The sequence below is a fragment of the Lampris incognitus genome, chromosome 11, assembly GCF_029633865.1.
Source record: "Lampris incognitus isolate fLamInc1 chromosome 11, fLamInc1.hap2, whole genome shotgun sequence".
NCBI lineage: Eukaryota > Metazoa > Chordata > Actinopteri > Lampriformes > Lampridae > Lampris > Lampris incognitus.
The window spans coordinates 25,624,536-25,636,927 of NC_079221.1; the positions used below are offsets into that span (position 1 = coordinate 25,624,536).

General features: G+C 46.1%; 1 protein-coding gene across 1 annotated transcript in view; it reads left to right on the plus strand.

Annotated features, from left to right (window-relative positions):
- Positions 1–12,392, plus strand: part of slc37a1 (solute carrier family 37 member 1) — a 42,462-nt gene that overhangs the window by 24,241 nt on the left and 5,829 nt on the right. The window contains exons 8-17 of the mRNA XM_056289325.1: positions 1,802–1,968; positions 3,836–3,888; positions 4,759–4,833; positions 5,495–5,623; positions 6,332–6,422; positions 7,461–7,523; positions 8,430–8,515; positions 8,970–9,018; positions 11,657–11,730; positions 11,882–11,960. Of these exons, the coding sequence (XP_056145300.1) occupies positions 1,802–1,968; positions 3,836–3,888; positions 4,759–4,833; positions 5,495–5,623; positions 6,332–6,422; positions 7,461–7,523; positions 8,430–8,515; positions 8,970–9,018; positions 11,657–11,730; positions 11,882–11,960 (866 nt within the window). The remainder of the gene's footprint in view (positions 1–1,801; positions 1,969–3,835; positions 3,889–4,758; positions 4,834–5,494; positions 5,624–6,331; positions 6,423–7,460; positions 7,524–8,429; positions 8,516–8,969; positions 9,019–11,656; positions 11,731–11,881; positions 11,961–12,392) is intronic.

Sequence of the window (12,392 nt, forward strand, 5' to 3'; positions counted from 1 at the left end):
GCCCCTTCCTTTTATTTGGAGGTTTTCCGGGCACGTCCAACTGGGAGGAGAACCCGGGGTAGACCCAGAACTTGCTGATTGGACTACATGTCCAGTCTGGCCTGGGAATGTCTTGAGATCCTCCGGGAGGAGCTGGATAGCGTTGCTGGGGAGAGGGATGTCTGGAGTGCCCTATTTGGCTTGCTGCCATCGCGACCCGACCCCGGAGAAGCAGCTGATGATGAGATGAGATGAGATGAGATGAGATGAGATACCTTTATTTTAAACAGTGGGCTAGCTAGGGCTTTGTGGGATGTACATTTTTAATAATAAAGTGAGTAAACATTCCAAATCTGCTACACATGCGCCTTACAAACAAAACAATGACATCATACAGTAGCGACCGGGGGAGGCGGTCGCTTTGACTGTCGGTGGTTCTGCGCTGGGGGAGCGCAATGGCTGATGGGACTGTTAATGTTAGATTTGGAATTATGTTTTAATGATGTGGTGTTCATGTTGTGGTTATTCTTGTGTTGTTATTTTGGGGGTTCGACTGACTGGGGCTGATGTCGCCACTTGGGGCATGGGGGGGGACTCATTACGTTGTTGTCAGTTCTGTTCTGATCGGTGTAAATAAAAGAGTGTATGGTGTATGGTGCACGGGAGTTGTGATTAAAAAGTCCACGCCGGCTTGCCACAATACTTTCCGTTTTATTTGGCAGCCCCCCCTACTTAAAACTTCTTCCCTCCGCGGTGGTGTAGCGGTTTAAGCATCGGCTTTGTGTCGATGCAGTTGCCCACTGGGGACTGGGGTTCGCGCCCCGGTCTTGTCAGATCTGACTATGGCCGGACTCGATGAAGCAGTAATAATTGGCAACGCTGTCTTCGGGAGGGGGGCGGAGTTGGCTTGTGTTCATCACATGAATGCGTCTCTGTGTGTCAGAAAAAGCAGTAGTTCGGCCTGGAGTCGCCTTGTCACGAAAGTGGGGAGGCGTCTCCTTCGAGACTGCCGGCCGGAGAAATGCAGTTGGCGAGCGCATGCAGTACGACGGTGGGTGTTTGAACTAAAATAGGGATCGATTGGCTTGGGAGAAAAAAAGGGAAAAATCAGAAATAAATAAAAAAATCTTCCCGCGCACCTGAGACAGCAGGAGGGGGATGAACAGGGTTTGCTTGAATTCTCGATAGATGAAATGGAGTCAGTGTGTAAAATGTAATTTACATGATTCATTCAGGCCAGAGAGGAACTTGCAGGATTGGGAAATGGGGGCCATGGCTAGAATTCATTTAGTTTTGATGGGGAAAAAAAAATCCAACAGGAGTATGTTGAGAATCAGTTCGTACAGTTTCCAGAATAAATGATCCACTTTCAGAATTACCCAGCAATGAACGCAGATGTTGCCTTATAGCTCGACTTTGATGCGTCCACAAAAGAGGTGTCAGGTTGGCCTCAACCTCTACAATGTGTACGCACTTGATCTTCACACACCAGACCTCAGTGAATCTACAGTTTAGTCTGCTATGTCTCATGATTGTTTGTATTGCTCTGTTAGTGATCATCTCCATTTTCAATTCCAATTCATTGCCTTTGTTTACCTCTCTATGCTAACACATCATGGTTAACCAACAATATGAAGCTGCAGCATGTAGACACATCCCGCCATATGGATTTTTGATCATTTAAAGTCCACGAAAATATGCACTACCCCCTTAAATTACGGATATTCTTTGTGCCCCTCCCAACACACACACACACACACACACACACACACACACACACACACACACACACACACACTTTTATCTCTCTCACCCCCACCAGGCGTGGTCTGATCATGGGGCTATGGAACTCACACACCTCTGTGGGAAACATACTGGGCTCTCTGATCGCCGGCTACTGGGTCTCCTCCAACTGGGGCCTGTCCTTCATTGTCCCAGGGCTCATCATCGCAGCCATGGGCATCATCTGCTTCCTCTTCCTCATTGAACGTGAGTTCTTGTCGTGATTGGTTGAAGGAAGGGTAGGGGCTACTGGTGGGCAATAAAGGTGAAATGCTGTACAAACCAACTATGGAAAAGAAGCAGTAAAATACTTGCTCATAGCATTGCTTTTAATTTTTAAGAAAACATCTAGACTTGAGTCAAATCTTAGTTTGAACGGGAGTCCGAGTAGCGTAGTGGTCTATTCCGTTGCCTACCAACATGGAGGTCGCCGGTTCGAATCCCCGTGTTGCCTCCGGCTTGGTCGGGCATACCTACAGACACAATTGGCCGTGTCTGCGCGTGGGAAGCTGGATGTGGGTATGTGTCCTGTTCGCTGCACTAGCACCTCATCTGGTCAGTCGGTGCATCTGTTCGGGGGGAGGGGGAACTGGGGGGAATAGCGTGATCCTCCCACGAGCTACACCCCCCTGGTAAAACTCCTCACTGTCAGGTGAAAAGAAGCAGCTGGCAGCTCCACATGTATCAGAGCAGGCATGTGGTAGTCTGCAGCCCTCCCCAGATCGGCAGAGGGGGTGGAGTAATGACCGGGGCGGCCCAGAAGAGTGGGATAATTGGCCGGGTACAATCGGGGAGGAAAGGGGGGAGGTGGTCCAAAAAAAAAAGGATATTAGTTTGAACGTTAATGGCCACTACTTTGTTCCGCCTTGGCATAGAGGGTGGAATGTTTGTTTCATGTGGAAATGTTCCCTTGGCTCAAGTGTATTTTACATTCACTAATTCATCTTCTGTACCTATTTTATTTTAAATTCAGGGTCACTGAGGGTGAGGGTGTATCCCTGTAGGCATATCTTTTATACTATGAGTGGGAACCCCCCCCCCAAAAAAAGAAGAAGAAATCGAACTGAAAGGAGTTGTGCAGATTTAGAGATTACAATTTTATCAACCAAACCAAATCTAAATAACAATGTTAAGTCCAAACTGCAGGAAGCAGCGTTTTTGCTCATTTATAGGAAGAGAGATGTTGCAAACACCTTCCTCAACTAAATTATTACAATTATTCTAGACTGGTATAGAGTCCTTGATCTGTAAATCACATTGCGTATGGGAGAAAATAACTCTTTATGTGTACCCAGCAACTAAAAAGATTCTTATGCCCCTGACCGAAATGTTTCTGTACATCATTTTTAAGATCTAGAAAATAAGTAATGTGGAAAATAGTTGTGTACATGTAGCATAATTTATGACAGTGCTGCAGTTTTTGGCAAAAATCATGATGGTGGTGGCGTGGCGGTCTATTCTGTTGCCTACCAACATGGGGATCGCCGGTTCAAATCCCCGTGTTACCTCCGGCTTGGCCGGGCGTCCCTACAGACAAAATTGGCCATATCTGCAGGTGGGGAGCCGGATGTGGGTATGTGTCCTGTTCGCTGCACAAGCGCCTTCTCTGGTTGATCGGGCCGCCTGTTGGGGTGGGGGGTGGGGGGGCTGGGAGTAATAACATGATCCTCCCATGCGCTATGTCCCCCTGGTGAAACTCCTCACTGTCAGGTGAAAAGCAGCTGGCGACTCCACATGTACGGTATGTATATGAGGAGGCATGTGGTCCTTGGATCGGCAGAGGGGTGGAGCAGCAACCAGGATGGCTCGGAAGAGTGGGGTAATTGGCTGGATACAATTGGGGAGAAAAAGAGGGGGAAAAAATCATGATGAATTAAATGATGATGATGATGTTAATGATAATGATAGTCATCATCATTATCAATGTAACATTTTTAGAAAATATTAAGTTCTTTATTACATTCATTTTCCTCTACTTGCCAGCAGTTTAGGACACCGCAGTTCACAGGGCCCCTACAGGATTAGTTTCAAGACGTTTTTTAATGGACCTTGTGGTTTCTCTCTCCACCTTTAGATCCAAATGACCTGAAGAGCATGTACGCCCAGAACGCCTCTCCGAGCAGCAGTGTGAGTACTGAATGTTTTTTCTTCGTGGTTTTTCGTTTGTCCCTTCCCACAGCCTATATTATTTGATCTGTGTGGGTGCGGGTGTGTGTTTTGTGTGTGTATCTGTGTGTGCTTGGTTGATTCTTTCACGGTGATTCACCCGCCCATTTGTTTCTTGGACGTGTGTGTGCCTACGTATTTACCTTTTCTTTTCATCTTTCTCTTTCGCCTGTTATTTCATTGTTTCGAATCAATGTATACTGTACATATTGTGTTTTGCGAAGCACAATGTAACAGATTTTTTTGAAAAGTGGTATGTACATAAAGTTAATGATGCTAATACCGATAACACCTATGTCCGTGTTCGCACTGTCTGGAATATGACACGTGCTCCTGCGGCGGTCGCAGATTTAAACAAACACTCATTGTGTCCACCGGTTACAGAAGGAGTGCTTTGCGTGACAACCGTCGCCATGGCAACAGTCGCCCACGCTAGCTCTCCATGAAGAAGTCACCTGAGTCGCCATCTCATGTGGTCACTGTTTGACATGTTGGTCGGGGCTCCGGCGGAGTGTTCCATGAATCATACAAGCAGGAGATATAAAAAAAAGTGGTGTAATGTTGAAGGACTGAAAACGCACACACGACACACCCCCTTCTCTCTTTCTAACCTTTGTTTGCAAACATCTGCTGTATGTTATTTTATTACACAGAGTACTTAGATTCTGTCAAAGTGCCCTTGAGCAAGATGCCATAGCCCTGCTCGCTCATTCGTTCCCTGTAGGAACTGCAGTGGAACTAGAGGATCAGTTTTGTATGACCATATAGTCACTCACCTGTGTGGACTGACGATGACTTGTCGGTAATGCCCAGCGTTGTCTTCATCAACAGGTGCCAGCCAATAGTTGGAACGGAGTGAATGGACACAAGGAGCTCTACCTGAAATACAAAGAAGGCAAACACCAGGTGTGTGTGTGTGTGTGTGTGTGTGTGTGTGTTCGGAGGCCCCTGCTGCCGATCGACCTGGTCACGGCTCTTTTCTGTCCTGGCCCCACAGTGGTGGAATGAACTCCCTACTGATGTCAGGACAGCAGAGTCGCTGCCCATCGTTCGGCGCAGGTTGAAAACTCACCTCTTCCAGAACTACTACTCTGTTACTTGCTCTTAGCACTTACTGTATTCACTCATTAATAAAAAAAAAAAATCTTTCTTGCACTTTTACTTTAGCACTGGTTTTGCTCTTAGATGCTTGTTTAGAGAGAAGATGCACTTATGACCTCTGATGACTAGTAGTTCTCCTGATTTCCTACATAAAATGCACTTATTGTGAGTCGCTTTGGATAAAAGCGTCGGCTAAATGACTGTAATGTAATGTAATGTGTGTGAACACCTTTGCATTCACAGATGTTAAGAGGAGGGAATGTTCCTCTCAGGATGGTGGGTTAATATGTGTGACTCATGATATTGCGGAAATGACCCCAAATTCAGTTATTCTGAAGTCATTCTCTCTCTTTCTCTCTCTCTCTCTCTCTGTCTCTCTCTCTCTCTCTCTCTGTCTCTCTGTCTCTCTGTCTCTCTCTCTCTCTCTCTCTCTCTCTCTCTCTCTCTCTCTCTCTCTCTCTCGCAGAGTTATGACACAGAGTTGTTGCTGCCCAGGGACAGCGGCAGTGTGCGTGTGCCTATTCAGCAGGTGGTAGTGGTGAAGAGTGAATCTGAGCCATCCGCCATCAGCTTTATGGGAGCCCTGCGCATACCGGTTAGTCTCACACAGACCCACACATACAAAAGGTAGCCCTAAATAGGGGGTGGGGGGGGGGGATACTGTTGGACACTAAAGCAGTTAGGCAGTTTTTTTTTATTGTTCATGTCCCTTTTCCCTTGAATTGGCAGAAAGCTCCAAGAATGTGGGGGTGCACCAAAGATTATCAAAACCAGCATGCTGGGGCGTCCGGGAAGCGCAGCGGTCTATTCCGTTGCCTACCAACATAGGTCTCACTGGTTCGAATCCTTGTGTTACCTCCAGCTTGGTCAGCCGTCCCTACAGACACAATTGGCCATGTCTGCGGGTGGGAAGCCGGATGTGGGTGTGTGTCCTGGTCGCTGCACTAGTGCCTCCTCTGGTCGGTCGAGGCGCCTGTTGGGGGGGGGGGGGATAGCGTGATCCTCTCACGCAGTACATCCCCCCCTGGCAAAATGCTTCACTGTCAGGTGAAAAGAAGCAGCTGGCGACTCTACATGTAATCGGAGGAGGCATTTGGTAGTCTGCAGCCCTCCCCGGATCGGCAGAGGGGGTAGGGGTAATTGGCCAAGTACAATTGGGGAAATTACAAAAGTGGAAAAATCCAAAAAGAAAAAAAAAATCATTGTCTCCGCTTCACAGTATTCACACAACATAGCACTGATAAGAAATTCTAATTTGTCCAGTTGTGATCAGTGTTAAAGCATTAGTGGTTTGTCCTTCCAGGGGGTTATTGAGTTCTCTCTGTGCCTGCTGTTTGCCAAGCTGGTCAGCTACACTTTCCTCTTCTGGCTGCCCCTCTACATCACTAAAGCAGGTGAGGACCACACAGAGCTGACATTACTAGAATAACCTGTCAGGCCAGTGAGCCAACACAGTGGGCGTTGTGGCTTTGATTCTCATGTTCGACCCTTGCACACGTCATCCCGCTTATTATAATTTCTCTCTGCTGTGTACTGTGTAATTAAGTGGAAAATCTGTCAAAACGATTTGATAAAGAACTGCTTTTGCAAAGCCCAGTGGTACATGAATAGTTCGACATTTAGTTCTGCTTAAACACGGGCAGAGAGGATTGTGGGTGAAATTGGAAAACTTGTAGGAAAATTAGTTAAAGCTAAAATAAGGATTCATAAAGAATGCGTTTCATGTTAAAACCTCAGCACCACAGTCATTATTAGGATTTCAGTCATTACAAAATATATTCCGGTTAGTAATGTTTTACCAAAAAGCTTGGCAAAAAGTACAAAATGTGTTTAGGTGGTATTTCTAGATTTTCCTTTTAAACCTGTGGATTGGTGCGGAAGCTGAAATCAAATTTTGTTCAACCGTTCTAATAAATTCTGCTACTCATTCAAGAGATTGAAGCCAATTGCTGAGCGGAAATCTATATTAGATCTGTCTTGGTTCCTCCCCTTAAGATTTCATCTAACTGTTTAATCATACCCTGTCAGCTCCATGAGTTGACTCACCACAGCTGAAGTGGTCCTGAGGAGGGCTGAACAGACCTTTCAACACTGGGGCAGATTCAAGGGTCTGTTCAGCTCTCCTCGGGTTTAGGAATGTGGCTTTGTAATATTATCCACTGTGTTATCGCCAAGTCAGTCATTACTCTAAAGGCTATTTGTGGCTGTGACACGACCACAAATATGATGACACGGTGTTTATTTCTGTGTGGTATGTGTGTGATCAAACGAACCCATTCAGATTTGTCCGCTAGGACTCGTGTCAGACTTTGAACAATGAATAAGGGAAGGTTTTGATGACGTGTGTGTGTGTGTGTGTGTGTGTGTGTGTGTGTGTGTGTGTGTGTGTGTGTGTGTGTGTGTGTGTGTGTGTGTGTGCACATGTCTCTTAGCCCACCTGGATGCCAAGGAAGCCGGGGATCTCTCCACCCTCTTTGACGTAGGAGGAATAGTGGGTAGGTTTTGTGTTGGCATTATACACTCAGACCAGCCTTCTAGATTCCATAATGCAACGTGAGCGTGCAAGAGAAAGTGAATTAGAGCGAGAGAAATTAGTGTTTTGTGTTGAAATTCAGTCCTTATGCCTTGGGCTCTCTCTGCACATTTGTGCGTGTGTACGCCTACACCCTTAACAGTATCTGTGCTTGTGTAAATATAATATCCGTGTGTGTGTGTATGTGTGTGTGTGTGTGTGTGTGTGTGTGTGTATGCATGCATGTATGCATGCATGCGCGCTTGCAAGCACAAGTGCTGTGGCACTAAAATGGAAAGGCGGGATTCACATTAAAATAAGTAACTGGAGTGACCAGTTGCTAAAATGAGCAAAAACAGTACTTTGCAAGAACTTAAAGGGAACTTTAAGCTTTAATACTCCTTTGACTTGACAGAGATGTCTTATTTAGACAAGTGTCTGCTGCCTGATGGTGCATTCAAGTGTGGTTAGATTTACCAGCTGTACAACTTTTCGTGCCAGCCAGCACCATGTAAACACTCCTCCACGTCGGATGATTGAGTTGGCAGAATCTGAATCAAACTGTGACGCTGCTTCCCTTTGTGACAGTCGAGCTGCTGATCTGTCCTCACTGCTAATAGCATGCTGCAGAAGATTTCTGAGAAGCTGTCCATGATACTGTTGGGAGATTCGACTTAGGCTCATTTCTCTCAGGCCCACGGCTGCCAACACACACACACACACACACACACACACACACACACACACACAAACTCTCATGCATCATTTACTGACTGGAAAATAATAAGTACTCGAGATTTATTTTCCTTGATTCATCGCATGTGTGTGTGTGTGTGTGTGTGTGTGTGTGTGTGTGTGTGTGTGTGTGTGTGTGTGTGTGTGTGTGTAGGTGGGATCTTGGCTGGAGTCATCTCTGATAAGCTGGGGAAGAGGGCGACTACATGTGCAGTCATGCTGCTGCTAGCTGCCCCGACTGTAAGTCCCATTCACTCAAAATGTAAAAATTTTACAATCTATCTCTGAAAATGTCCCACTTTAACCTCTCACAACATGTTTGCAAAGTATGAAACAACACACATGAAAATGTAAATGACCCCATTTCGATGGCAGAGTCTTTTCAAGCAGACATTACTTCAGAGTACATTACATACTGCAATTCTGTCTCAGGCTTCCTCCTTGAACAAACTTTTGGCTCTGTGTCCCATTTTTCCAAGAAACGTAATTTATTGAACATGCCCTTATTAAATAATTACTTGTCATGAGCTGTTTATGTAAAATTGAATCATTGTTTATCACATTGCATTTAGTGGTTTAATTTTGAACAATTACATCCAGATATCGTCACATAATTTACCTGCATTTGTAATTCAGTTTGTTTTGTGTTTTTCATGAAATGAAAGAGGTTTTTTTTTTTTTTTGTCTTTTCAAGCTCTATGGCTTCTCGATGATCAGCGAGTTTGGCTTGGGACCAACCATTGGTAAGAGATGCTCTTGCCTCCTCAGCTCAAGTCGCTGTTGTTTTTTGGAGAAGGATACTGTCGTTTCACAGAGAGGTGAATCGGTTCATCTGGATACAACATTTATACAACATTTATTTCTATACACAACGTTCTTCAGTCTAAACTGACTGCAGATATCCCCAACCTTATGAACAATACAGTTGCATAACGACCGAAAACAACGATCAGTTTCATATGCAAATGTGGGCATGACCATTAACTAGCGTTTCAGTGGCCATGTATACTATTCACAGAGGATTTGGGAATGTTTGCAGTCACAGCATTGTAAGATGGTGACAGATGTACTCTTGGCCCTCACCTCGGTTCAGGGATGGCTGTTCCCTCTTTACTGCTGTGATTGCTGCTATTCCCAAATCCTCTGTGAATAGTACACATGGCCATTGTAACTGCAGTTAATGGTCACAACCATATTTGCATATGAAACTGATCGTTGGTTACGTTTGTTATGTCACTGAATTGGGTTTTTTTTTCACCCTTTTTCTCCCCAATTGTACCCGGCGAATTACCCCACTCTTCCGAGCTGTTCCGGTTGTTGCTCCACCCCCTCTGCCAATCCGGGGAGGGCTGCAGACCACCGCATGCCTCCTCCGATACACATGCGGAGTCGCCTTGCCAGCCGCTTCTTTTCACCTGACAGTGAGGAGTTTCGCCAGGGGGACGTAGCGCATGGGAGGATCACTCTACCCCCCCCCCCCCGTCCCCCTCCCCCGAACAGGCACCTCGACTGGCCAGAGGAGGTGCTAGTGCAGCGGACAGGACACACACCCACATCCAGCTTCTCACCTGCAGACACGGCCAATTGGGTCTGTAGGGACACCCAACCAAGCCGGAGGTAACACGGGGATTCAAACCGGTGATCCCCATGTTGGTAGGTAACGGAATAGACCGCTACACTACCCGGACCCCCCCCCCACCACCACCACCACTGTATTGTTTATAAGGGTGGGGATACCTGCAGTCAGTTTAGACTAAAGAGGTCACTTCGATGAGTGATGAAACGCTTCTCTCCATAAACGTTGTGTCCAGATGAACTGATTTAACTTTCTGTGATTTCCTTACCTGCATTATTGAGCATACATAAAGACGATACCATCATTTGTCTCTGAAACGCTCCATTCTGTCTATATATAAGCCGTCTGGGAATAGTACCATTTGAAAAAATGTATTCTTTTGCGTCTATTTATTTACATCTTATTTACCTACCTGTATCAATCTTATCAGCCCATCTGTTTTTTGATTTAATCTATTTTGTCTATTTACGAAGCACAGTAGAGGAAATGGGTTGGTGTGATGCAATTACAGAACAAAATGCATAAATATTACTGTAGCTGATGGGTTCATTTGTCAAGGCACAGTGCTACTGATGTCTGTAATAATAACATCTGGTAATGTTCTGTTGCTCATTCATCCAGATCGAGCTAATTAACTTCACATGGGTGATTCACTACTCCTTATTATGGTTGCAATACACTAGAGGGCCTTACTTAACTGTGATTATGACTATGGCAGCAGAGAGGCAGTGTAGTCGTCATCACAGTGCAGAACCTCCTCAAGGGTATGAAGGCTTTTCTTCAGCCATTTCCACACCAACACGTGTGCCACACCAGAGATGCATTCGTCAAAGAAGTGTAGGTCTTTTCCAAAATGGCCTTCGGTGTCTTGAGTTTGTATAGTTTCGACATGAGTGACCCCAATGAGAAATGGAAAACCATAACCCTGCCAGTGTTTTTCTGCCTTGCTTTACCCATGAAGCTACACGTCGGAAACATTTTATTACATATGTGCTGTAATCGGGCAGCATGGTGGCCCAGTGGCTAGCACTGTTGCCTCACAGCAAGAAGGTCTTGGGTTCGAACCCCAGGCCGTCTCAGGTCCTTTCCTTTTTTTTTTGGGATTTTTTCTCCCCAATCTTACTTTTGCCAATTAACCTACTCTTCCGAGCCTTCCTGGTCGCTGCTCCACCCCTTCTGCCGATCCGGGGAGGGCTGCAGACTACCACATATCTCCTCCGACACATGTGAAGTCGCCAGCCGCTTCTTTTCACCTGAAAGTGAGAAGTTACACCATGGGGACGTAGCGCATGGGAGGATCACGCTATTCCCCCCAGTTCCCCCTCCCTCCCGAACTGGCACCCCAACCGACCAGAGGAGGCGCTAGTGCAGTGACCAGGACACATATCCACATCCGGCTTCCCACCCACAGACACAAGGGACATCCGACCAAGCCAGAGGTAACATGATGATTCGAACTGGCGATCCCCGTGTTGGTATGCAACAGAATAGACTGCCGTGCCACCCGGACACCCCGTCCCAGGTGCTTTCTGTGTGGAGTTTGCATGTTCTCCCCGTGTCTGTGCGAGTTTCCTCCGGGTGCTCCGGTTTCCTCCCACCATCAAAAAGACATACGTGTTAGGGTAAATACTCCTGTCTGTGCTCCTGACCGAGGCAACGGAAAGAAGAACTGGAGTTGGTCCCCAGTCGCTGCAGCTGCCCACTGCTCCTACACAATAGGATGGGTTAAATGCAGAGAACAAACTCATTGTAAGAATACAGTGACAAATTAAAGTGGCTTTCTTCTTCTAATTTGTCTTTCTCAGGCATGTTGTTGGTGTGTGGAGGGCTGGTGAATGGCCCATATGCCCTTATCACAACAGCGGTGTCTGCTGACTTGGTAAGTGTGTCTGTGTGTGTCTTCTGTATATGTATGTGTGCAGTATTGCTTTCCTTTGGATGAGAGATAATTTTTTTTTCATGAAAACCTTAAGAGTGCCTATCTCATCCTCTCTAACTCACTTCCTCTCTCTTTTGACCTTTGATTCTAGGGGACCCACAAGAGCCTAAAAGGCAACGCCAGAGCCTTATCTACCGTCACAGCCATTATTGATGGCACAGGATCTGTAGGTCAGTACCACCTCTCCGCCGATAAGTGGTTTTGGGCCTGAGACTGAAATTGTGTAACGTTAACTTAAATTGAGCGTTTCATCCCACCCCTTTTCTTACTGTATCTTGTGTTCATTACACGTGTAGTCCTCTTGCGTCTTGTGCAGCACCCATCGTGTCAGTTCATTGTGGACTTACTGTCTTCTAATATGTCACCACCAGTTGACTGGCTTGAATTCTGTTAGGCTTGGCGATATTTAGAAAATTGGTATTGGTTAGCAGCCTGGCTGCAGCGTTTTGCATGAGTTGCAGGTGCATGTGTGTGTGCGCGCACGCATGTGTGTGTGTGTGTGTGTGTGTGTGTATATACACCCTTGCATTCACATATGTTAAGAGGAGAGAATGTTCCTATCAGGATGGTGAGTTAACATGTGTGACTCATGATATTGCGGA